The sequence below is a fragment of the Triticum aestivum genome, chromosome 5A, assembly GCF_018294505.1.
Source record: "Triticum aestivum cultivar Chinese Spring chromosome 5A, IWGSC CS RefSeq v2.1, whole genome shotgun sequence".
Lineage (NCBI taxonomy): Eukaryota > Viridiplantae > Streptophyta > Magnoliopsida > Poales > Poaceae > Triticum > Triticum aestivum.
The window spans coordinates 144,797,710-144,825,558 of NC_057806.1; the positions used below are offsets into that span (position 1 = coordinate 144,797,710).

The 27,849-nt window shown below is 43.7% G+C and overlaps 1 protein-coding gene across 2 annotated transcripts; it reads right to left on the minus strand.

The window, feature by feature from the left end:
• Positions 1 to 11,001: 11,001 nt before the first annotated feature.
• Positions 11,002 to 27,442, minus strand: LOC123102673 (phosphoglucomutase). 2 transcript variants are annotated; one of them, XM_044524096.1, is made up of 18 exons: positions 27,269 to 27,442; positions 25,875 to 26,096; positions 25,604 to 25,670; positions 24,055 to 24,238; positions 23,008 to 23,060; positions 20,722 to 20,810; positions 17,162 to 17,386; positions 16,170 to 16,234; positions 13,743 to 13,803; positions 13,552 to 13,669; positions 13,400 to 13,481; positions 13,247 to 13,319; positions 13,086 to 13,147; positions 12,900 to 12,995; positions 12,371 to 12,525; positions 11,727 to 11,823; positions 11,562 to 11,639; positions 11,002 to 11,466 (listed from the first exon to the last, which is right to left on the minus strand). In XM_044524096.1, exons 1-18 carry the CDS (start codon positions 27,429 to 27,431, stop codon positions 11,359 to 11,361), a joined length of 1,998 nt encoding a protein of 665 aa, XP_044380031.1. In that variant the 5' UTR covers positions 27,432 to 27,442; the 3' UTR covers positions 11,002 to 11,358. The 2 variants fall into 2 exon arrangements, with proteins under 2 accessions (XP_044380031.1, XP_044380033.1); XM_044524098.1 differs by lacking the exon at positions 25,875 to 26,096 and having other exon boundaries at positions 27,269 to 27,427.
• Positions 27,443 to 27,849: the final 407 nt, after the last annotated feature.

A 27,849-nucleotide genomic window follows, 5' to 3' on the forward strand; every position in this document is an offset into this window, starting at 1 on the left:
AGTCAGGTCTGATTCATCGGGGATGAATCAGAGGCGTGTGAACATGTCCTACTGTGTGTGAGCTAAGTGTGTGAACACGATTTGGTAAAGGTAGCGGTGAGAGGCCATGTAGGAGTACATGGTGGATTGTCTCATTGCAGCCGTCCTCAGGAACTGAGTTCTGTGTTTGTGATCCATGATTCAGCTACTACCACGCATTGGGCCTGAAACCAATGGACCCTCTCGGCTTCTTGATCACCCTTGTCCTCTGTCCAGGAGTTGCAAGTAGTTTCTGGTGTTTGTAGTATGCTGGAGGCCGTGCGCAGCGCTGACCGTAGGGGTGGGCTGTGATGCGGTAGGCACGTGGCTGGGTAAACCGGGCACCCGTTTGGTGTCACGGAACCCTGTACACATCGTTTGGGGCTGTGAGCGAAACTCCGGCCGGATCTTCTCATGGATGGAACCTGAATAGGCGATAAACCTGGACTAGAGACTTGAGTGTTTAGGTAGGCCGTGGCCGACACCCACGTTGGGCTTCCGCTTGAAGGTTGCCGAGTACATGTCGTGTAAACGGCGGTAAGTGGTGAGAGCGTGTGTGAAGAAGTACACCCCTGCAGGGTTAACCTAATCTATTCGAATAGCCGTGTCCACGGAAAAGGACCTCTGGGTTGCTTATATCAGTTCATAGACAAGTGAAAGTGGATACTTTAAAATACGCAAGATAAGCGTGAGTGCTATGGATGGCGTTCTCGTAGGGAGACGGGAGCGGATCCATAGTGGTGTATTGATATGGTGAATATGTGGACTCGTGTGCGCCACCTCAAAAAAGTTACTCGCAGTCGTAGTTCAGGATAGCCACCGAGTCAAAGCTGGCTTGCTGCAGTTAAACCCCATCATCCCTTTGTTGATAATGATGCATATGTAGATAGTTCTGATGTAAGTCTTGCTGGGTACATTTGTACTCACGTTTGCTTATTTTATGTTTTTGTAGAGAGACTTCAGTCTCACTAGTATTTCCGCGTGGTCTTCGACGTTTAGCTTGTTACCTCAGCTACGATCTTGTGCCTCGGCAGGATTTGGTAGATAGTCAGGCTTCTCAGCCTTTTTCATTTATAGATGTCTGTACTCAGACATGATAGCTTCCGCTTGTGCTTTGACTTGTATGCTCTGAGTGTTGGGTCATGAGACCCATGTTTGTAATATCTCGCTCCTCGGAGCCTATTGAATAAAGTACTTGTGTCGTAGAGTCATGTTGTGATGCTTCGTTGTATTTGCACATATCGAGCATATTGTGTGTGTGATTGAAATGCTTGGTATGTGTGGGATCTGACTATCTAGTTGTTTATCTTTAGTAGCCTCTCTTACCGGGAAATGTCTCCTAGTGTTACCGCTGAGCCATGGTAGCTTGCTACTGCTCTGGAACACTTAGGCTGGCCGGCATGTGTCCTTCTTCGTTCCTGTGTCTGTCCCTTCGGGGAAATGTCACGCTTTGAGTACCGGAGTCCTGTTAGCCCGCTACAGCCCGGTTTACCGGAGTCCTGCTAGCCCAGTGCTACAGCCCGGACCCACTTGCTGATGACCGACACGTTCGAAGCTGGGTCATGGATGCCTGTCCCTGTAAGTCTGTGCCACTTTAGGTTTACGACTAGTCATGTCAGCCCGGGCTCTTTATCATATGGATGCTAGCGACACTATCATATACGTGAGCCAAAAGGCGCAAACGGTTCCGGGCAAAGGTAAGGCGACACCCGTGGGAACACCGTGCGTGAGGCCGCAAAGTGATATGAAGTGTTACCGGCTAGATCGATGTGACATCGAGTCGGGGTCCTGACAGCGTTGGTATCAGAGCTTGACTGCCTGTAGGATTACCAAGCCAAACTGGTCGAAGTTGAGTTTAGAAATTCTTTAGTTATATAAGGGAATTGATTGTGGGATGGAACGTAAGGCTCTTTTTACTCCTTATACCTTATGCCCTTCTGATCTGAGTCATCATCTTATCTTCTACGGGGATTAAGAACTAGGCTATCTCTTCTTTCTATCAGGATCACGTGTTACTAATCCGTAGACTTATAGATTGTTGGACTTAAGCCTCAGTTCAGCTCCTACTACTTCCGTATGTTAACTGTTGATCTCGAAACCTTGATATTGTGCTTCTGAGTGGTTATGCCACCATTTTTGTGAATGTCTCAAATCTTTTCTGAGCATTTACAGCCGTCATGCTGTCCGAGTCATCCCAGGTTTCCAAACAGTCTGATGCATTTGCAAATCCCTTCCTCCTGTTTCCGATGTGCCTTTGGCCAGCTCAATCACACTAATTGCTGAGTTGAGGTATTCTATTGCCTTGACATTATGTTGGAGTTACTATTATGGCCCTAGGTGTTTAGGGAGTCACCTAGTAATCTAGCAATGTTTTGTGATCCCCAGTGTGATGATTCTGGCTTTTATTTTCGAAAGCATCCCGTGATGCTACTTAGTAGTAGGTATTCTACTCCTGGGTTCTTGACCCAAGATTCACTCTACTTACTTCATGTTGATAGTGTTTGCTAGTTTCTTTAGGATATTAGTAACCTTTGCGATAGTCCTTAAAGTCCGTGGTATCTTCTTCTTCCAAATACCATGAACTACTTATGGCAGAAGTTCCTCGTTGAACTGAAATGTCACAACAGGATTATTCTTGATGAGTTCTCCGTTATATATTGTGACTCTGCCAGTTCTACCTTTCTGCATGGGTTATCCGGAAGAAACATGTTGAACTTGGTTCGACATACTAATCTATGCATCCACAACTCAGAAAGTTATATATTCCTCTGAGTTGTTCTCTTTAGTTGCATTCTGACCCTCGTCTATCAATTGATAGTCAAGAGTATGCGTGCGTTCGTTCATCAATGCCTATGACTCTTGTGGTCCGTCAAGTCATTCTATTGCAGAATGACTAGGAGAAACAAACTCCAGTACCTCTTCCATATCCAGGATTGGGTCAGAGAAGTTGTGCTCCGCAGATCAAATTGCTAATCCAGCTTTCGTTCTGTTCTACCTTGGAGTATTACCATCTTTAAATCGGGATTGTTATAGGAATTGCACCCCATCCTATGAACTCCTGGTACAGTGATACTTCCTGCCATCACTGTTCATTCCTCGGCCTTCGTGTTGATGCAACCGGAATGCCGACAAGTGAATCGTGATGTGTGAAATCAATACTCCTAGCAACCTTGTTGCTTGGTAGCTAAAGGACAATAATTTCATTCTTAGTGTGTTGGTTATTGAATCATCATTCTAAGATTGATCGTGCTACCTAGTCCATTCTCCTGGTTCACTGCTCGATCGATGAGTTAGGATTATTTCAAATTCTTGCTCTATTGATCATATTGTCTTGCCCTGAAAAGCAAGATTCTTCTCGAGCTTAGTAACATACCGGTGGCTCGTGATTCTCTGAATATTTTCTCAGAAGTATTACCAGGTTGTCACCTGACCGCTATGTTGAGCTCGTGATCAAGTTGGTTTTTTGTGAACCATCCTTCTCCAAGAATCTGTGTTGGATATCCCTGAGCTAGTTGGTTAAGTTAGACAACGACTTGGAGAGTTGGAAGATAAAAGCTTGCCTGACTTAGTTCGTTCCAAAGGGATATTCTTGTGTAGTGTGTGTTGAAGAAAGATGATATCTTCATCGATTGGTCCCTGTGATCAGTTGCTGGACCTATTGTCTTATCAATCCTTTGATTTGAGTGTGGGCTATCGTCAAATCAAATCAGTACCAACGATGCTCGTAATGTTGTCTTACTCGTGGTTGACCCCTCGAGCATACACCCCTACATCTTTGGTCTGACCAATGCTATCACTTGTTCACTTAACTATGGAATTCCTTTTAAAAGGAAACCCGGATGAATTGTTGTTGAGCCCATTGACAACATCCTTATTCCCTCCATGATTTTGTTGAACATTAAGTTAGTGTTGGAAACTTTTGAAAGCATTTCTTCATGCTAGTTCATGAAGCATATGTTCGAATGTAAGAAGTGACTTCCTCCAGTCCATGTGCATTTGATGCAAGTTGTCGCCGTGGATTCGAGAAAGTCAATGTTGTTTCCTTTGGAATCATCCCAAATCAGTCATGCATACGTGCGAAGTATTCTGTGGTTCGGAGACTTGCAACCTCCATTCTATATGGGTCCCTAGCACACCAAGCCACTGATTGATTTGTTCAAGATTAATAAGTTTTAAGTGCTAGTCCCGAAGGTACCAGATGGATTCGTACAAAACTTCGATACCCTCGCTGATGGTTCCCCCTCCTGAACTCGGTAGTGTTTTATTATAAGACTACTTTGTGGTCATGCTTGTCTTGGACAACGTGTTCACATGTTTGTAGCAGAACCAGCTCATGTTTTGGAGCTTGCTATCGTAGTTCATTTCCCGAGAATCTCGCAACGTTATCTCGTCGAATTGTGTTGCAAACTTTCATTTTTCTTCCTAGACTCGATGAGTCTGGATTATCCTGACACCAACTAGGTCTGAATCTCAGGCAGATATGATGGTTTGGAACATTTCCCAAGAACTATAACATTTGTCCCTCGATAACCGGTAAAGTGGATGTCGTGGCCAGCACCACCCAGCCGAAGGACCTATTATTGTGGTATCTTGATTGAAGCAGTTGGCCACCTTCCCATAAGGACTTCGTAGGATTTACTTCCTAGTTGTGCCTTATGATTATTGTGTTCCCGATGTCCGACCTTTTACTTGATGTTCTAGTTATCAAACCATATCTATGAATGGGATACACTAGCACGTCAAGGAGAACATTAGAAGCGGAGTGCTAAATGTCTCTCGGTCGATCATCCAGATTTTGTTTCCTTGACCTCGCTAAGGTGAAATCTGAGAAAGTGTTATCTTCCTTTGCATCTGCATCCTCCATCACCATTCATCATGGTAGTAAGTTGTGCTACCGGACCCTTGACACGGATGTTGGTAAAACCTTGATGAATGTGGAAATGCTTAAGTTCTTGAGAGCACGCACAAGCGCTACGTCTTGTCATCGACACTAGCTGGGATTGCCCCAGATTCTTCGGTTATGCTATAACCACTCCAACAGTGAATTCACTCTCTATTGTTGGGTTCTCCCCCAGTTACCAGAATCATTCCCAGCATTTGCATTTTGTTCCCAGCTTGCACCACCAATGTGCCATTCTACCATGGGTCTCTTCCATTTCCGGTGATAAGTAAAATCATCCATTACGTTGTCTTCAACAAGGTAATCCACATCATCCAAGTCCGAGTATGCCATTCTACCGACCCCCTCCAAATGATCGCTTGTGATTACCTTAGGCTGGTATAAAGAGTTCCAATGATCTCTATATCAAAATTAATTCTTTTTGCCACTTAAGATAATAATCTACGAATCACCCTCCTCCAGGATGTTTCTTCGTGGTATCATGGCAACTCAACTCCTCGCTACGTTGACAATCGTTTACCACCTTCCTAGGTGTGGAATTGTTGTCTACCTAGTGAACCTTCGTCATCCGTTTCTTTCCACCCCTCTTGATGTGTATCTCGTGTCTCAACCGAGAGATGGTTCTATGTCTCATTCCGGGAGTTAATCCTGAGTTGTTCGATCTTCGAGAAGACCGATCCTTCCAGAGTTTTCCTTTCCTCTTCTTGTCATGATTAGCTGGAGTTCTCAGAGCAAGACGACAAGACAAAGATGGTGTTCAAATCAACGTTCATTTGAAGTGCAACCTGGATCGTGAAGATTGTACTAGTTTGCGTCTTCCCTTCACCTTACCCTACGCTTGAATCTCGAGACGAGATTCCTGTTTAGTGGGGGTGAGTTGTCACATCCCTAGCTTTACCCTGGCCATGGACTAGCTTGGTTGCTGCATCATGTTTAAATTCAAATGAAATTTGAAATGGGGATTGCCTAAACCCTAGTACCAAATGGAAATCAAATAGGTTCAACCCAAAAATATTTTCAGTGATCCAAATGGCTTCCAAAAATGTTCATCATTTCTGGAAAATGCTTGAAACCATAACCAGAGGGTTGCACATTTTTTCCATGACATATTTGGTCACTGAATAAAATCATATGTACCTTGCTTTTGGGCATTTAAATGCTAGTAAATATCTTAAATGCCCAAATAATTCTAAAAATAAGTGTGGGCTGTTGGAAATAATCTAAACAGAGCCCCTGATTATTTTCTGGATTTTTAGAGATGCCTAAGTATTTTTAATAAAGCCTCACAGTTACAGAGAAATAGAAAACAGTAATTAAAATAAAAGACACAGAGAGAGAGGGTCACCTGGGCCACTTACCTGGCGGCCCATCTGCACTGGCCCAGCTGACTGGCGCTGCCAGTCGTCGTCTCCACCGCGCCAGAGGGCACCGAGCGTGTGCTCGCCGTGTGCACACACGCGCCCGTGCCACCTCCTGCCTGCTAGCTTGCGTGGCGCCGCGGACAGACCCGCGAGAGTCGTCTGGATCGCTCCGACGCCCCGCCACTCTCTCCCCCGTCCTCACCCTCTCCCCTGGATCTCTCTCTCTCGCGCCCGACAGCTGCCGTCGCCGCCGTCCACCAATCGCTCGGCCACAGGGCCTCCCTCGCTCCCCCAACTAGCCCACCAGCTCCGCCACTCCATCCTCACCCTCCCCGCCATCTCACGCGACCGGAGAAGCCCCGAGGCGCCGCCCCGCCGTTCTTCCCCTCTTTGGACCCGCCGGTCGCCATCGACGAATTCGTCGGCTCCGGGCCGTCCCCGACCTCGCCGAGCATCCCATCGTGATCACTGTGAGCTCCTACGTCGATTACCCCTCTTCCCCGGCCTCTCCACGCTCCCTAGCCACGGCTCCACCTCCGGCCGAAGCTCTGCTCCGCCATGGCCGCAGCTCGCGCGCTCCCCGTGCTCCGCTCGTTACTCCCCTGCAATAGGCGTGCTCCGGAGCGCCTCCCCTCGTCGCTGCCTTGCTCAGACCCCTCGCCTGTGAGCCCTAGCCGCAACGCCGCACCTCGCCGAACTCCGGCCGCCGCTAAAGGTCGTCGCCGACCACTCTCCGGCCACTCCCCGGCCGCGCCACCACCCTGGTTGGATGCGGACGAGCGTCCGCATCCCGTAGTCGTGCTCCGCGCGCCAAACGGCGCTCTGTAGGCCATTTCCGAGCCCTCCGCCGCGTCTGGACTCGCCGGCGGCTAAACGCCGGCGCCCGTTGACCCGCTGACCGGCGTGGGTTGACCCACTGCCAGGTTTGACCTCCCCCTCTCTCACTGACCTGCGGGCCCGCCCGGCTAATTAGGCTAGGATTAATGTTAAACTAAATATTAGTTAGTTATTAGTCGCTGACCAGTGGGCCCAACCCCCACCCTAATCTTTTAATTAAACTGAATAAACCCCTGTTAACCCCCTGTCACTGACCAGCGGGCCCCACTGGTCAGGTTTGACCGGACCAGCCCCTGTTGACTATGCTGAGGTCAGCATGACCTAGTGCTGACGCAATAATTCCTTTCTGGAATTTAGATAATTATTAAATGATTTATAAATTCCAGAAAATTATATAAACTTCTAAAAATCATAGAAAATTAACCGTAACTCCAAATTAAATAAATTATATATGAAAAATTATCAGAAAAATTCAAGGAATCCATCTGTACCATTTTCATGCATGTTAGAACAACTTATAGCTGCTGTTTAGTACAAATCAAATAAAGGGCATTTAAATATCCACATATGGAGTTTGAATTTGAATCTTGTATTCAAACCAACTTCATTTAAATCATAGCTAGGTGCATTAGCTCAAATCACAGCATATTGCCATGTCATGATCATGCATCATATTGTAGCATTGCATTGATTGTGTTCTTTCTCAGTTACCGGTGTTTGTCCCCTCTCGATAGACGTGTACCGATGATGTGATCGTTGACACTGATGAAGACTCAATGTTATCTTCAGAAGTGCCAGGCAAGCAAAACCCCCTTGTTCATTCCGATACAATCCTACTCTCTTGCTCCTGCTCTCTTTTAATGCATTAGGACAACACCGATTTTCCTGTTACTTGCTGCGGTAGCTGAACCCCTTTATCCTCTGCATGACCTGTCATTGCCACAGTAAATAGATGAAACCCACTAGCATGAGTAGGAGTTGTATGAGCCCTGATGTGCCTACTCATTCATGCTTGTTTGTCATGCCTGCTACTGCTTAGAGTTGAGTCAGGTCTGATTCATCGGGGATGAATCAGAGGCGTGTGAACATGTCCTACTGTGTGTGAGCTAAGTGTGTGAACACGATTTGGTAAAGGTAGCGGTGAGAGGCCATGTAGGAGTACATGGTGGGTTGTCTCATTGCAGCCGTCCTCAGGAACTGAGTTCTGTGTTTGTGATCCATGATTCAGCTACTACCACGCATTGGGCCCGAAACCAATGGACCCTCTCGGCTTCTTGATCACCCTTGTCCTCTGTCCAGGAGTTGCAAGTAGTTTCTGGTGTTTGTAGTATGCTGGAGGCCGTGCGCAGCGCTGACCGTAGGGGTGGGCTGTGATGCGGTAGGCACGTGGCTGGGTAAACCGGGCACCCGTTTGGTGTCACGGAACCCTGTACACATCGTTTGGGGCTGTGAGCGAAACTCCGGCCGGATCTTCTCATGGATGGAACCCGAATAGGCGATAAACCTGGACTAGAGACTTGAGTGTTTAGGTAGGCCGTGGCCGACACCCACGTTGGGCTTCCGCTTGAAGGTTGCCGAGTACATGTCGTGTAAACGGCGGTAAGTGGTGAGAGCGTGTGTGAAGAAGTACACCCCTGCAGGGTTAACCTAATCTATTCGAATAGCCGTGTCCACGGAAAAGGACCTCTGGGTTGCTTATATCAGTTCATAGACAAGTGAAAGTGGATACTTTAAAATACGCAAGATAAGCGTGAGTGCTATGGATGGCGTTCTCGTAGGGAGACGGGAGCGGATCCATAGTGGTGTATTGATATGGTGAATATGTGGACTCGTGTGCGCCACCTCAAAAAAGTTACTCGCAGTCGTAGTTCAGGATAGCCACCGAGTCAAAGCTGGCTTGCTGCAGTTAAACCCCATCATCCCTTTGTTGATAATGATGCATATGTAGATAGTTCTGATGTAAGTCTTGCTGGGTACATTTGTACTCACGTTTGCTTATTTTATGTTTTTGCAGAGAGACTTCAGTCTCACTAGTATTTCCGCGTGGTCTTCGACGTTTAGCTTGTTACCTCAGCTACGATCTTGTGCCTCGGCAGGATTTGGTAGATAGTCAGGCTTCTCAGCCTTTTTCATTTATAGATGTCTGTACTCAGACATGATAGCTTCCGCTTGTGCTTTGACTTGTATGCTCTGAGTGTTGGGTCATGAGACCCATGTTTGTAATATCTCGCTCCTCGGAGCCTATTGAATAAAGTACTTGTGTCGTAGAGTCATGTTGTGATGCTTCGTTGTATTTGCACATATCGAGCATATTGTGTGTGTGATTGAAATGCTTGGTATGTGTGGGATCTGACTATCTAGTTGTTTATCTTTAGTAGCCTCTCTTACCGGGAAATGTCTCCTAGTGTTACCGCTGAGCCATGGTAGCTTGCTACTGCTCTGGAACACTTAGGCTGGCCGGCATGTGTCCTTCTTCGTTCCTGTGTCTGTCCCTTCGGGGAAATGTCACGCTTTGAGTACCGGAGTCCTGTTAGCCCGCTACAGCCCGGTTTACCGGAGTCCTGCTAGCCCAGTGCTACAGCCCGGACCCACTTGCTGATGACCGACACGTTCGAAGCTGGGTCATGGATGCCTGTCCCTGTAAGTCTGTGCCACTTTAGGTTTACGACTAGTCATGTCAGCCCGGGCTCTTTATCATATGGATGCTAGCGACACTATCATATACGTGAGCCAAAAGGCGCAAACGGTTCCGGGCAAAGGTAAGGCGACACCCGTGGGAACACCGTGCGTGAGGCCGCAAAGTGATATGAAGTGTTACCGGCTAGATCGATGTGACATCGAGTCGGGGTCCTGACAACGGGTGTCGCTGTCGGCGCGGCCGGCCAGGAATTTTGCCCGATCCTCGCCACCAGCAGCATCTCCTAACTGAGAGCCGGTGACCCAGGGTAGCACGGCCTGACCAGGAAGGCCCGCACGCCGAACAGGGAAGGAGGGGGCAAATCTCGCACATCGGCAGCTATCGCGGAAGCCACCGCCACCGCCCTCGGCCATCGAAATCCCGCCGCCCACGCGTCCTGGACACCGGATCCATCATCTGCGCCGCCGCTTGCCGCAAAGCCGGTGGAGCCTTGCCAAGGGAGTCGCTGCTCCAGATCCAAAGCCCCCCGCATGGAGGCAGGGCAGCCAGAAGCCCCGCCGCTACCATCGTTGGCAGCGCCGCGAGGGGAGGGGATCTCTAGTCTAAAGCAGGCCCAAGCATGTCGTTGGCATCAAACTTTGAGGTGTATGTCTGTACCCAACAAATATTCAAACGCATGAGCTATATGTAAGTCATCTGATTTTTTTCCCAAATCAATTTTCTGTGGGAAGGAAGGAGGCCTGGCCGACGAGCAGAGGCGATGGCTCACCGGACAAAATCTAATCACCAGGTATTCTTTAGAGGGGTGATCAAGGGTGTCAGCAGCGCAACAGTGAGGGGAAAGCGGGTAGGTGAGGCAGCACAAGAGCACCAGCAGCCGCAGGTGGTGGATCGATCGGTGGTTGTGGGTTGTTCAGGAGGAAGGAGGCTAGATGTAGAAGACGACGCAGAAGCCGTTCGATGAAGATCCAACGACCAAAAAAAAGCAAATGCATTTTTGTTTCAAACACTTGGACTTCGCTGTTACGTACCGTATTGCCCTTCTTATTGCAAGAAGTCACAGTCCTAGACAGAGAAACTGTCTTTATTTTACCAAACTTGGCAATCTCCCTGAACAAACTTGCGATTCGAGTCCATGCATGTTCCCCACAAAATTCATGCGAAATCAGTACCTTTGAAACTTTTCATGAACACATAGCAAATGCAAGATCGAGATTCAAATGTTCACTTCCATGCAACACATCGGCAAAATCAAGCAGGAGATACTTCATTCAATTCAAAAGCAGTTCATAAATGTTTCTGCCTTGCAGATTTCTGAGATTTCAGGGCCTAACTATTAAGTTGCAAATATTCAAGGACAAAGCATCCATGCGGCCATGTCAGTATGCAAGATTTTTGACAATTGCTTTGTCATCTGCTGGAGAACATGAAGAATTCGTTTCGGTACTTCCTTACCAAGGAGAGGCCAAGTGAAGTATATATGGGTAGGGCATAGTTTGAAACAAGTATTTCTTTGTATAGTACTGTTGCCCTGTATCCAAATCCAGCTCAACACAGACGAACAAGCCATGCAAAGGCTGCAGATCAATCGATTTTCCTACCCTTCACTGCTGCAAAAACTTGTTCAATGCAGTTGTGTCCAATGCTGAAAATTCATTCGCAGCAGCAAGCACTGCAAGTCCGAGCTTAATGGCGTCATTCTTGCTTTGTGCCTGCATGCACATGTGACATGGCCGGTCAATTTCTTTTTAATAGAATGGTGCTTCCTAAGGTTTGACAGTTGAAAGAAAAGGGAAGAAAGGACAACCTCAATGTTAAGGGGAAGAACTGGATCATGGAGGGATAGCCTCAACAGGAACCAGCCACCATATCCAGAAACTCTGACCTGCGTACCATAGTAATGCAGCATGAAATATTAATCAGTAAAGAACTGAAGATGTATACATCAGCTTAGCAAAGATGATCGACGTACGCCTTCATGATTCTTTGGGGCTTTGCGAAGATTTGGGTCTTTACTGATCACACTCTCCAAATGTTTCAAGATTGATTCTCCATAGTCACGGAAGGGCCTGCAAAAAAGAATAAATTAAACCCATGAACTTTATCAGTACTTGATATAGAGTACTTAAATACATCTCTGTAGTCAAGCTTGACCGGCTTTTGTTGTGCCAGCATGTGTAATTTACTGCTAAAAAGACAAGGGGTAACCCTATTTTCAAATGGCCAATTAATCTCCTTCAAATGTGAAAGCTCTCTTACCTAGAACATAAAACAATCTAAATCAGAGCATTCCATGGATGTCATGCAGATGAACTCACAATATTAACACATTGAGACATGCTTATGCACAATAGAAGCATGTGACAACTAGAACTCTCAAAGTTAAGCATAAGTTCAATCAATTTTGCTGTAGCAAGTTCAACTAAGGTTCACGCATGCTTCCTACTATAACTATTGTTCCATTTCTATTGAATCTTGGGCCAGTAGTCTTCCATGATATCCCACCTTAACTGGCTACTGAATGAAAGTGTTTTTATTTCAGACAGTAGTCAAGGCCATGGGTAGCATCATTTTTCTAAAAATGGACTGAATGTTGCTGGTTAGAACTTAACATACCCTCCTTTCAAATCTGCATGATTTTGATCAATCTTCAACCTTATCTCCACTGTCACAGCAGCCTCCTCAAGGCCCTCGACCAAATCAGTCAAAACTTTACTACCGATGTTTGGGTTCAATGTTCTGGCACCAGCAAGTTTATTCAGAAGTTTAACCTAGGGCAAAAAAATAAGAGAAGATAAGTAAGGAAGCGTGTGCCAATAAAGAGAGATGGCAATGTGTCCTTGGGAATATGATGTTCCAGTTTTCTTTCCAGGTCAAATGAAATACAGCACATCCGGAACTACAATGATATATACTGTTGGAATTAGTCTAGTAAGGAGGAACTATCTTAAGAATAGAGGGATACAAATAGCAATGCTTCTAAAGTTGTAGCTATAAGAGATTCAGCTATAACATGTCATAAAGGTTCAGAGGGAGATTTCAAACCAACCAATGTTAAGCATAAAATGGCAACATCTTCATCTGGTTCCCATATAATTGCATGTTCATAAAGGTTCAAGGAATGTAGCAGAACAAGAACCCTTACCATCATATACGCTCCATCATCGAGCCAGTGATTCTCTTTTAGTGCTCCATGGCCACTTGTTTCCATCGCCAAATGTGATTCCTCACCAATAGAATTCTGAAATATTCATAATTTGCATTTCATACTACTAGGTATCATGGGACAAATTACAGGGTGATCTGAATCATGAAGAAAGAGCAAACTAACCAGACGAATAGCCTCATCGATTACATTCTTGTATCCTCGCTTGAATCGATGGTGTTTCCCTCCTTGAGCATAAAATAGATAAGAAAATGATTATTTAAGCAAATAAGCACCAAGCTGTGACTAGCACAATACCAAGTTTTCAGTTCAAAAAAAGTATCTACCAAGTTTCTTCTCAATAAATACAGTCAGTCCATCTGATGTCACGCTATCAGTCACAACAGTGGTTCCTGGATGCTAGTAGCAGATCAATGAATTAGTTAAGACACAAGCAACAGAGTAATACGAAACAAAACTGCAGCTCCACAAAATCTTACCTCCTCAAGAACTATGGCAGACATCAAAGCAATTAATCGGTTGCGGTTCAACTCACGTCCACTGGAATCAACAGCAGCTGACCTGCAAAAATCAAGATTTTTAGCATTGATGTTATTACGCATATGCAGAATCTCAATGATTATTTTTGCACCTGTCAACATCAGTATCAAATATGATGCCCAAGTCTGCCTTATTATTAAGCACTGCTTGTGTAATGGCTTCCATTGCAGCTTTGTCCTCAGGATTCGGAATATGATTGGGAAACAAACCTAAATATGTAGTTCATAATGAGAGAAAGGCCACAAAGAGATTACTGGAATGAAGAAAAGATCCAGCTATTACCATCAGGCTCCAGGAATTGGCTCCCATCAGTAACAGCTCCTAATGGTTTTAGTACCTTGTCCTGGTCCAATAACCACAGCAATTCCAGAAGGCAATATTAGATAATTTCAGCAGCCCATTTTAAGTATTCAATCGGCATGTTGGCACCAATGCAATGGATCAACCTTGGTTAAAGAGATTATAGTGATTCTAAGTATCAACAAATTCTGTGCAATGGGCATTCTATTTAGTATTTATCATTATTATATGACTTCCTATCTAGTATCTACAAGTCAAGTTCATTTGTATGTATATTCCTAGCCCTGCCCAAAACAACCCATATTTCATTATACTGGAAATGCAAAACAGATAAAAAAACTTGCAAAATACACAGATGATGATGGCCTTCAATCATGGGAGAATATCAGGTGCTACCGCCCCTTAAATGCTCACGTGCTCCCAACTTTCAGAAAATATATTTAAATGTTTCAAAAATTCGGATTTTTGTGTGAATGTTTTCAAGACATGTGCCTACAATCTGTAAAAAATTCAAATCCAATGTACACGTGGAGAAACAAAAAGGACACTATTCACATATGGATTTGTCCTTTTTGTTTCTCCATGTGTATTTCAAATTTGGATTTGAAATTTTTAGGAGATCAACTTCAGGCTATTGTGTGTTTGTGGGAGGAAATTTGATTGAAGAGAAGCTTGTCCGACATCGTCTGAGATGGTTTGGGCATATTGAACGCAGGCCTCCAGAAGCTCCAGTGCATAGCAGACAGCTAAAGCGTGCTGATAATGTCAAGAGAGGTCGGGTAGACCAAACTTGACATGGGAGGAGTCCGTAAAGAGAGATCTGAAGGACTGGAGTATCAGCAAAGAACAAGCCATGGACAGGGGTGCGTGGAAGCTAGCTATCCATGTGCCAGAACCATGAGTTGATTGCGAGATCTTATGGGTTTCAGCTCTAGCCTAACCCAACAGACAGTTGTGTCTAGATCAACAGCAGAAGCTGAGTATAGAACATCATTATCTCAAGGATTGAGTGAGATGCTCTGGGTGAAGAACCTACTGGGCGAGTTGAAACTTTAGAGGAAGGGACCGCTGAGAGTGTGGTGTGACAATCAGTCAGCTATAAACATTGCCAATAACCCAGTTCAACATGATAGGACAGGACAGAACATGCGGAAATTGTTCGTTAAGGAGAAACTTGACGCTGGGTTCTTCAGCCTTACTCATGTCAGCTCTGGGCAGCAAATTGCAAATTGCTTGACAAAGGACTGGGAACAAATGATTGTAACTTGGCATGTGACAAGATGGGGTTGATAGATATCTACAACCCATCTTGAGGGGAAGTGTTGAACCGGTATGGGCCTGGCCCATCACCTCTTAGGCCCAAGTGGGCTCTCTAGTATAAGCATCCAGGAGGGCTCTCTCCCAGCCAAGAGACCTAGCCGCCAGCGCCGACACACACGAACGAGAGCAGAGCAGGTATGCTCCGTCTCATACTCAACATGTTTTCTTCCCCCTATGTGCAAGGATTGGGTTGAAACAAAAATAAACTCACAGGCCAACATGTGGCCTTGGCCTCTATAGGACACTGTCCGAACACTCAATGACAATTGTGGTATGAATTTGTTGTGAACCTCGATTCACAATGGGATAACTACCACACTGAAGATAGGCAGACGACACGGCTGTGAGGGATTGAGTAGACATAGGTTGGTACGAGAGAATAACTAGGAGAGATCAAATTGACTGTTCTTGCTTGCCTCAACCCAAGATACATGGTAATGGTATGCTTATATAGTACTGTAGATGCTTAGCCTTAACCTTCCTAATACAATGGGACTCCTTATAGAACTCCCATTTCAACACCTAGCCTACCAAATATGCTAGCGCACTCCTCTCTGTTTGGACTCCCACCTGGACCTGGTAGTCCACAAAAAAATTAGTCTGTTACTACTTATTACCACACCAAACCCAAATTCAAGCCCCATGGCAGATAGATTTATCGAAATCAAATTTTATGTTCACTGAGTCAGCCATAAGCACATATTCTAATAATTTGACGTAACAACCTAATATTTCACCAGGGCTCATATTCGCCCTGGGGAAAAAATCCAGTTTCTGCTGGCAACCAGATTGAGTGGATATGACTACAAATTCAAAACCAGACAATCTTTTTTTTAATGCTAAGTTCAAATTCAGAAAACTTAATGTTTTGCATAATATGTTGTCTTATATGGGAGTAACAACTAAGTTGAAATAACTAAACTTCTGTTTCTATTAGAATAATGTGTCTATAATATTGCATAAGAAAACTGAGAAAATATCCAATAGACTTGTCGATCAGTTGGCCGAAGGTAAGGATAGAATGCACAACACAAAAACCCTGACTGAAAAAACATACTGCTACAGAACAAGTAGGAGTAAACACATTACCACAAAAAAGCCACCTGCTCCATTCCCTGCATCAACAACTATGTGCAGTCCCTCCAATGGTTTCTCTAAGACCAAATGGACAAAAATATAAGCATAGAAAAAGTCATTTTCCTTCATATTTATCTTCTCTATATTCAATCATTTCACAGTTAGCTATCAGATTAATCTTCCACATAGGCAATAGTCACATATTTGAATACAAATAGAATGTGAGATACATGAACCAGTAGCTTTCTAATGAGCAGATAAAAAGGTATATGAATAGTAGAAATTGACATGTGTAATGCATCCGAGAAATGTGGATTGTAAAATAACAATAATACTTATGCCCCCTTTATTTTTATATACACCGCATAGGGGGTGCAAAGCGGTGTCCCGCAAAGACCCGCCAAAGAGACAAATAGTATAAACTAGTATAACACACTCTACTTCAGCTGGAACTAATTTTAGTTTTGCATATGAAGCGGGCCGGGTTCAGGCGCCTAGCTCCGCATATTAGCTTTGACTGAAGTCAAACTTTATAAAGTTTGACTAAGTTTATAGAAAATAATATGAACATTTACAACAACAGATCTATATGATGTGAAAATATATTCAGTGTTGAATCCAATGGTATTGATTTGGTATTGTGTATGTTTTATAGTTTTCCTATAAACTTGGCCCAAGTTTATAAAGTTTGACTTCAAACAAAAGCTAATATGCGGAGTAAATAAAAACGGAGGGAGTATAAGATAGAATAAAGCATATAATATTAATGATTAATATCACAGCAACTAGGATCAAGCAAAATATAAATAGAATGTGAAATTCATCAGCAAGATAATTTGTTTATTGAGCGCATGAAATTTATATACGTAATGACAATGAGAAATCAATCAATGGCGGAAATAAAAACATCAGATATGCAAAGCAAAGGCAAGAAATCAAACGTGATTGAGCATAAATTTCCTAATGAATCAAAATACAGTATAAAATAAGCATATGATGAACACCTTTGTTTCCAGCAGATTTACGAACTGCTTGCACTAGATCGGAAGCATAAATTGACATGTAATCCACATGAGTTACGACACCGGTCTGTTCTTGTTTGCCACAATGCGCAGATTCCTCGTATATTCTAGAAGCCCGCTCCAATATATCTTTAATATCAGTCTTATTTAGACCACCATCACTTGTAAAAAACTTGAAACCATTCCGATTGTAGGGCAAATGGCTCGCTGTACAGAACCAGTGAAAAAAATAGTGAGCCTATATTTAACAAAACTTTAAGAAATGAAGTAGAAATGATCTCTGAACTAATGCAGAGTTGCAAAACGTTGCTGTCAGAATGAGGACACATGCACGTAAGATATATAAGGCCTCTTGCAGTGGGTAGTATCGTAACGCAAAATACCACTTTAGTTACTACCTTCCCATTGCATAGCATCATAGTGCTACCTTGTTTATTCATTTGTAGAATCTAAATGTGAAATTGTGACTGTACAATATCTATTTGCCATTAAATTTCCTTCTTCTGTGTGCTATGATACTACTACCACCTCTCTCATCTTCAATTGTAGTGCCACATCATCTTAATGATTACATGGCACTGCATGATAATTGTGTATGGGTTCTTGTCCCATTTCTTTTTCTTAATATAATGATACGCAGATCTCCTGCGTGTTCAAAAAAAAAACTGCAGCGGGGGAGGCCTAATCAGAATACATAGGTTCCAGTGAAGAATAAGACAATCACATAAACGATTTTCTGCGCAACCATCTAGTGAGAACACCATCTAAACAATATATTTGTCAGTCTTTTCTTTTCACTCTCTTGTTCACCATTAGCATCAAATGACCGTTCTAGTGACCGTTCTAGTGACCGTTCTACGTCGACTCCTCTCACGGCTTCCGCACGCAGCGGTGACCGCTCTATGTCGACTCCTCTCGCGGCTTCCGCGCGCGGCGGTGATCGCTCTATGTCGACTCCCCCAGTGGCTTCCACATATGGCTCTACGCCGACTCGCTACTCTCGGTCGACTCTGCACGCGGCTTCCACGGGTGGTGAAGACTGCTTTTTATCAACAGGTGCTTCTACCTCGACCTCTTCCGCCATGTCCCTGTCTCCGCGTGAGATTAAGCAGCTGCAATCTCTGCTTGCTACTTGGGATTCTTCACCAACAAGTTCTGCAGGTTCCGTGACTGACTCTTCTGGCACTGAGAAACCACCTTCTAGTCATTCAGGTACATCCCCATGGATTCTTGATACTGGAGCATCTTTTCATATGACATATGACTCTTCCACTTTGACCTCCGTTCGACCTGTTGAGTCTCCTGTTCGTGTTCTTACAGCTGATGGCACTCCCTTGCCTGTAGCTAGTCGAGGCACTCTTAGCACTTCTTCATTTCATGTTCCCTCTGTCGCTCATGTTCCTCGACTTACCATGCAGCTCATATCTGGTGGTCAGATTGTTGACTCTAGTTGTAGGGTCATCCTTGACTTTGATTCATGTTCCGTCCAGGATCATCGCACGGGCACTCTACTTGGTGCTAGCCCTCGACGCTCTGATGGTCTTTGGGAGCTTGACTGGCTACGTCTTCCTTCTGCTCATTGTTCAAGAAAGCGTTCTTAAGCGACGCTTAAGCGCGATTAAGCGCTGAGCGATGGCAAAGCGCTTCACTTTTGCCCTAAGCGGTAGATTAAGCGTTTTTTATTTAAATTTGACCAAAATTTGGCAATTTTTGTACTTCTGCTGGTCTGCTTGCGCAATAATGGCAATATGCTATTTATCTTATTACTAGGCTATGTTCAAGAACTATTTCCTTCATATTTTGGTAAAATTCTGTCCACATGATATCTGTTAGGTTATGTCTATTTGAACTGAACTGCATTTTAGTTGTTATTTTGCTTGCTATGCTAACCTGATATGTATTTGCTATTGTGTGAACTGTATTTCAGATGCTACTTCAATTACCCATGTGCCATGCTTCCTATTTTCATGTGTATATCATTCAAAATCTGTCAAATTCTAGCCAATTTCAAAAAACGCTTAAGTGCGATTAAGCTGCGCTTAAGCGCTCATTGCTCTAAGCTGTGGCCTTCCGCTTCGCTTACGCTTTCCGCTTTCTTGAACATTGCTTCCGCTGCCACCGCTGTCAGTCTCGTAGCTCCTGTTGCTGCATCTACCAGTTCTTTTCAGCAGTGGCATCATCGTCTTCGCCATTTATGTGGTTCTCGTCTCTCGTCTTTGGTTCATCGTGGTGTTCTGGGGTCTGTCTCCGGTAACGCTTCGTTGGATTGTCTGGGTTGTAGGCTTGGTAAGCAGATTCAGCTACCCTATCCTCACAGTGAGTCGGTGTCCGAGCGCCCTTTTGACCTCGTTCACTCTGATGTTTGGGGCCTGGCTCCCTTTGCTTCAAAAGGGGGTCACCGCTACTATATTATCTTTATAGACGATTTTTCACGGTACACTTGGATCTATTTCATGTCTTCTCGTAGTGAGGTCTTATCTATATACAAAAAATTTGCTGCCATGGTTCAAACCCAGTTTTCCACTCCTATTCGTGTTTTTCGTGCAGATTCAGCTGGTGAGTATATCTCCGCGCTGCGAGGATTCCTTGCTGAGCAAGGTACTCTTCCTCAGTTCTCTTGCCCTGGTGCTCATGCTCAGAATGGTGTGGCTGAGCGCAAACACCATCACCTTCTTGAGACGGCGCGTGCGATGATGATCGCCACCTCTCTTCCGCCTCACTTCTGGACTGAGGCTGTTACCACTTCCACGTATCTCATTAACATTCAGCCATCTGCTGCTCTACAGGGTGGCATTCCTCTCGAGCGTCTTTCTGGTCGTTCTCCTGATTATTCGGTGTTTCGCTTGTTTGGTTGCGTTTGCTATGTTTTGCTTGCCCCTCGTGAACGCACCAAACTGACTGCTCAGTCTGTTGAGTGTCTTTCTTGGATACAGTGATGAGCATAAGGGCTATCGGTGTTGGGATCCCGTTGGTCGTCGGATGCGTATTTCTCGGGATGTGACCTTCGATGAGTCTCGTCCCTTCTACCCGCGTCCATCCTCCTTGACATGGATTTTAACTCTCCAAACTCAGTGTTGTGGATCCACCCTGAGTTTGAGGGGAGTCTTAAGAGTTATGTTATGTTTCCATGTAGCCTGTATAGTTCCCCTGTAGTATAAGGGGTGTTAAGAAGTGCCATTTGCCCCCCAGGAAATACATGTTGCATATTTCCAACAGTATGCCCTGAAAGAACGAAGTGTTTGTGTGTGATTTCGATGTGGTAATGGACAGTGGCACTAGGAGAGATTCCAGGGTGAAGTCGTGCCGTGTTTACACTGTTAGTAGTGTTAGGGAAAAAATCTGGTAGAAACCAATGGGCCAGATAAAGTTGTGACTGCATGAATATGCACTTGCTGAGATGGGTAAATGTCAAATAAATAAAGAGCGATAAAAATAGTCAAACAGTGTCAGCAGGCAACAATACATATAGTTGGTAGAGGAACTGATTACTGATATATACAAATGCTTGATTGTGATGGAGCGTATCAAACTGGGAATAGTACCTGTTATCATTATGCCTCCATCTGCTGGGCAATGATGTATCGCATCTTCGGTAAGTGTGCTGTTGAACATTGCCGGTGTTGAAGCCAATCTATATATATAACACATTGTCAGAACTGAATACTGAGAAGGATACTGCTCATCTACTTAACATATTTTCAAATATTATTAATTATTTTTATCACAGTTAGTTTGCCGTCTGAGGGCTGCTCTTAAGTCATGCCGGTATGGGTTTCTTATGTTTGTCTCTGGAAAAGGATTTGTCTCTAGTGTCCATTTTGCTATGGTCATGCCTGGGAGGTTGACCATGGAAGCCATTTTCTTGGTACGACAACTTATGGAGAGATACAGGGAGCAAAAGAAGGACTTGCATATGGTGTTCATTGACTTGGAGAAGGCCTATGATAAGATACCACGGAATGTCATGTGGTGGACCTTGGAGAAACACAAAGTCCCAGCAAAGTACATTACCCTCATCAAGGACATGTACGATAATGTTGTGACAAGTGTTCGAACAAGTGATGTCGACACTGATGACTTCCCGATTAAGATAGGACTGCATCAGGGGTCAGCTTTGAGCCCTTATCTTTTTGCCTTGGTGATGGATGAGGTCACAAGGGATATACAAGGAGATATCCCGTGGTGTATGCTCTTTGCGGATGATGCAGTGCTAGTTGACGATAGTCGGACGGGGGTAAATAAGAAGTTAGAGTTATGGAGACAAACCTTGGAATAGAAAGGGTTTAGGCTTAGTAGAACTAAAACCGAGTACATGATGTGAGGTTTCAGTACTACTAGGTGTGAGGAGGTTAGCCTTGATGGGCAGGTGGTACCTCAGAAGGACACCTTTCGATATTGGGGTCAATGTTGCAGGAGGATGGGGGTATTGATGAAGATGTGAACCATCGAATCAAAGCCGGATGGATGAAGTGGCGCAAAGCTTCTGGCATTTTCTGTGACAAGAGAGTGCCACAAAAGCTAAAAGGCAAGTTCTACAGGACGGCTGTTCGACCCGCAATGTTATATGGCGCTGAGTGTTGGCCGACTAAAAGGCGACATGTTCAACAGTTAGGTGTGGCGGAGATGCGTATGTTGAGATGGATGTATGGCCACACGAGGAAGGATAGAGTCCGGAATGATGATATACAAGATAGAGTTGGGGTAGCACCAACTGAAGAGAAGCTTGTCCAACATCGTCTGAGATGGTTTGGGCATATTCAGCGCAGGCCTCCAGAAGCTCCAGTGCATAGCGGACGGCTAAAGCGTGCGGAGAATGTCAAGAGAGGTCGGGGTAGACCGAATTTGACATGGGAGGAGTCCGTTAAGAGAGACCTGAAGGATTGGAGTATCACCAAAGAACTAGCTATGGACAGGGGTGCATGGAAGCTTGCTATCCATGTGCCAGAGCCATGAGTTGGTCGCGAGATCTTATGGGTTTCACCTCTAGCCTACCCCAACTTGTTGTTGTCCATTTTGCTAGGGTCATCCGCCGCTTCAACTGGGATCATGCCGGGTATGGGTTTCTTATGTGCTTGTCTCTGGAAAAGGATTTGTCTTGTGCAATTTATAAGGCACGGATGCCACATGAATCATATTGTTTATTCTTTTGCAGAACATGCCATCAGGGAAGATTTAATATTATTTTGTTGACACTTTAGTAGATGCATAGACATTAGTAGCATAGACCTGAATAACTGTAGCTGAATGCATAACCAAGACTCCAAGAGTAGGCATGCACACATACATACATGGAATGCTGGATCAACTGGATGGCATATTCTCGGCTCACCACTTTACATAAGGGCAATATGGATGTTCTCTTGATTTAACAGCCTTGGACGGCAAGTTAACAGCGATAGCAAAGAACGAAGGCTATTTGAAAATGGATGGCATGGAATGAATAAGGAGTTATTCTGGTGATATCTGACAGGATAGGGTTTTATATACTGGTAAATAAGCAATTTTGTCTTGGATATTTGACTCATCTGTTGGCATGTCAGAGTAGAGAGGTCACATTTATGGAGAGCTCAAACGGGCAAACCCCTTGGAACAGTTAAAAGTGAGTTTATAGCTTCCCAAGAACGGATGTATGAAAGTGAGTTTCTAGATTCCCAATAATGGATGTCTACCCTTGCAATAGAAAAAGGATGTGTGCAGATTATAAGTACAAAAAGATCTCACATGACAAGAAAATTCAGATTGCCTCTGTGTTTTTGGTCCCTGCTAGAGTCTATACAACACAGAAGATCTCATATCTTGAATGTAAGCAAAAAGAAGTTTGAACTCACCCAAACTGTAGAACATCATGTCCGACAGCAGTGATTCCATGAGTAACTGCATTCTGAAAACAATTACTGTTCAATATTCAATAATCAAATAATTATCCAAATGTTACTCATGAACTTTGTTTGGGTGGGGAGGGTAGCGAAATTCCAAATGAAATTGTTGATCAGTTTAAGCATCACAACGCGATATTTATGAACTTTGTTTGGGTGGGGAGGGTAGCGAAATTCCAAATGAAATTGTTGATCAGTTTAAGCATCAGAACGCAGGCGATACTTATGAACTTTATAGGCACAAAGGATATCGAAACAGCAGCAACCAACATGACCATCATAAATTTGTATCATTCAAAAATCCTGCAAACAGAGAAGGCAGACCTAGACCTGTCCTGAAGCTGTTGAGGAAATGTAGCTGCAATCTAATCGCACTTTTAACACTTCCCTTACTTCCTCTGATGTCTAGGCTCCATCAGGCCTATCCATCTATGGTGTATACTTAAATGTGTGCCGTGCATGATTATTTGTCTTAAAATTGCGATAGACATGTTCCGGACTCTGGACCTATTGGCTCTGCTATCGTAATTCATCCAGAACCTTAAGCTTTTAAGGAAATGTGAGCGATCTACTCAAACTTAACAACTAAGGATGTAAGTATTTAAGCATGCACATCTACAAATAGGGTTCTACTCGGGTTTAACTTTAAGCTTTTTTTAGAGGGAGAGTGTGCGTAGGGTGGTACTACCAATTCCCAATTAATTCCCAGAGCTCGAACATGTGATGAGAATTCCACCTCCAACACAATAACAGAATGCCAGCTACCCAATGAGCTGAAGATAAAAATCGGTCACCATATGTTATCCGATTCGACAGAAATTACCCTAGTTTCTCGGCTAACTCTTGAAATGACCGGAAAGTCAAAACCATGACTTGTTGGAACATGGTTTTGGTCTAATAGTGGCTTAAGTAAGAATACAAAACTAGAAATAATAAATTAGACAAAAATGCACACAGGACCTTGTGGGTCCTTTTTCTAAATGCATAGAAATCAGGTACCTGCAATTTATGAGCAGAAATTCGTGAATCATGTCCAACAGAGATTCTTAAACGTCTCAAGCCATCGGCTTCCTTCTTGTTTAATAACCATGCAGCAAATGCAGCAGCTATAGCTTCAGCGACAAGCTCCGTGAGATTGAGAGGCTCACCTTCAACCCCAGCAATAGCAACACCACGAATATCACTGTAAAACAAAATAGTCTGTATAAAAGAAGTTGATTTTTTTTGTAACATATCATACATATGAACACACATATCTAGAACATCTTGAAACTGTCCATCAAATGCCTCTTCAGGTTTCTTAACGAACGTGAATAATACACTAGTTTCAACAAATTAGACGACTCTAAAAGCTAATTTCAAATGGGAGTCGACTTTGTACTGCCATATTTTGCATTATTCGAGTACAATATTAATTCACAAGAATCATATCATCCAATCACAAAGAAATCACTGGAAGCAATATAATATTTCAAAGAGTTTATCCAACACAACCATTGATGCATGATAACAGCATTATACCTGAGAAATGCTTGATGAAAATAAAGTTATGGAAAGCTGCAAGACATATGCACCCATTTGACGGAGCAGTAAAGACTTTGGGTGTCGAATGTCACAATCATTGTTTGTGACGCCGTTCATGCCAAAGAAGGGAACCACTGCTAAGGATGACATGCTAAACCTCACATATACCATACAAATTGGCAATATGGTGTACTGTTCTGCTAACTGATGACAAGTTGACCTGCTGATCAAGCAGGAAGTTTCTATGCACTGATGCATGGTTATATGTATGGGTTAAAACATGGTTGGACACCCACAGACACTTGCATCCTCTTCCCACTTTTTTGGGTTAGGGGTTTTATTCCGACATATCGTGCATGCCACCTCTCTGTAAAATAAAGTATCCCTTGCACTTGGCAGCGAAAGTATCAATGAGTGCTCTTGCTTTGGCAAACACTACTTTTCCATGGTAATTTTGAAAATTAGATTTCACATATCTGCTATTTAATGTGATATATGACTACTAATAAATCTCTGAATATTGCAACATATATGAAGATGTAGCTGTTTTCCATTGGGTACTCAGATATTTGATAGGGTCAATATGTTCAGAATATTTTTTAAGAAAAATGTGTATGGAAAGTTGCTTACTGCTAAAAGGCGAACTAACAGAAACAGTCCGACAAGCATCGATTCTCACCCAAGGATTGGGATACAAAATCTTGTCTACGTAATAGATGGCCTAAAGACAGCAGAGTAGACAAGCAAATGTAGATATCAACAATACTTAATTGGCCATTTCTGTGAACTACCAAAGCAACTAAATTAAATATTCAATAAGAAAAAATGGGATTGAAAAGCTTATGCACGTCATTGTCTATTGACAAACATATTTCATTGCTTTTGGAAAAAAACACCAAGGAAATAAAGTACATGTTTTGTTACCATGCATATAGCAAAAAAGAAAAATATACAGTCTCGCTATAAGAATTAAGAGCATGCAATGCCAAGGAGAGTATCATACAAAGTAGAAACCTTGTTATACCTGCCATTTTGGAGCTTGAGGAAATCAACTTTGTCAATGGACAAGACATCACTGGCACCTTGAGTAGCTGTAATGGAAGTTATGTAAGAAAGTTTTCAGAATTTCGCATGAGCATACATGGCACAGCAGAAACTATCTAAAACCAGTAACCAAGCTATGATCTGACATAAAATAATTGGAAAATAAGCCAATATTTGACAGACACACCATATTGAGCGGGTAAAAAAAAACTACGTAAACTAATAACGATCATTGAGAGCCTAGAACAGACCATTGCAGCTAATATTTGCTTGTTTCCCGAAGCTAATCCATGCTGTTGATGTGGTATTTAACCACTTGGCTGAAGTATCAGCTAATGATAATCTACACCCCTGGACGGAATGCATGCTGCGGGTATTGAGGGCACAAAAATCACAGGTATATCTTGTGTTGTGCCTAGTCCGTGGACCATCTTGTGCCAAGAATGCATTTTGTATGGCCTTCGCTGATAATGCTGCACAAATGTCCAAATCTATCAGCTTCTTCTATTCTTATGACAGTGCACAAGATAATTGCTTATTTGGGTCATTTATAGCATAGTTTTGTTCCACGAAATATACAGAAATATTTGTACTCTCTCATTTCTCAAATATATGGTACAAGAATATAGGCATGTGTGAAAACCATACCCTATATATTACTCCAGAACCTATTTAGCAACTAATTAAAGAAGGGATGCACGGGCTAAGAATTGAAGAAATCTCCTTTGAAAGATAAAATGCTTATATCTAGGAATAAGATTAGAATGATAGAATACTTAGAATAAGGAACAATCAAACTGTGTATTTTTCTTGAAGCCAACATTCAGTTCAAAACTGGAAGTGGAATTTCATTAAAAAGGAACTAGAAACATCTTTGAATAAAAACAATATTGGCTAAAATGCAAGTATTAGCCACTAGCTGAATCTCGAAATACAATGCTTAACAACAACTATCATAACACCACGAAATATGGTCCATATGGATCTTTCTGGGCCCGAAGGCAGCCACAGAGAGCTGCCAGCAAAAAGAAAGGCCCTAAATTTTGCTGTCAGTCTTCATCCACGGTGGTTTTCCATGAACTCAAATGAATTTCACCAGCCGTTCAAGTTTCTTATTTTCTTTGTTTGACAAGCAGTGATTGAATCAGTTTAAAATTTCAGTCAGATATAACTACGATTGTCGAAAGTTAGTCCTCCGATCGAAGAGGCAAGCAGATAAAACCAACAATTCTTACATTCATCAACCCAAGGAAATTTCGCCATGCCCCTAATCCCACTAATCTATTCTCTCCTGCACAACGCATTCGGCTGACGTGGATTTCCACCCATTCCATCGGTCTAAACAAACCCTTCTACGGTTGGAAAATAGAAGCGGTGGCCAATCGGAAACTTCACCTGGCTCCCTTCTATTCCGAATACGCCCACGAATCCCCCACACGGCGCGAGAGAACGAACGGCAATCCTTTCTACGGCCATGGATTCCGCCCGCGCTTCCCTGGCTCTACGCTTCTGCCCTTCACGGACCGGTCGGGGCTTGCGGCCACGGATTCGAATACGGGATACGGTTCAATTCGATCAGGCGGATCAACTAGAGTAGCTGTTGTACGTACTGCGGGGTGTAAGGAGGAGGATGCGAATCACTGACCGGCCATGGATGTGAGGAGGAAGAGCTCGCGGGAAGCCGGCTTTCCTGTGCGTATGCGCGGACAGCGTGCACGAGGTGTGGAGGGCAGAGAGGGGGTTTTTTCTGCGGGGAGGAAGGCAGGGCAGGGAGTTGTGTTGTTGGATACTTGGATCAGATCGAGCATCTCAAGGTGCGCGGCACCGTCGATATAAGATCCACAGCCTGGTTGCTACTGTCGACCGTGCGTTTTTTCTCGTCGACGACGGACGGGAGCAATGAAATTGATCAGCTGGAACTGTCGGGGTATTCTTGGTGCCCCGACGGTTCGTTCACTTCTGAATACTAGTAAGCGTGTACGTGTAACACACGTATAATTATAGGAAAATACGAGATATCATACAAATCACTATCTAACAATAGCACACTTATAAAAAGTTGGACCATCTCAAGGTTTTCTTCTAGCTCTGCACCAATACTTTTTACTGAAAAAGAATCATACACGCCTACCTACGTATTGTATGACATAGCCATAAATCTGTCTTAAAATGATACCATGAATCTAGTGAATCCACAATGAATCTTTCACCTGAACTAAATCCACG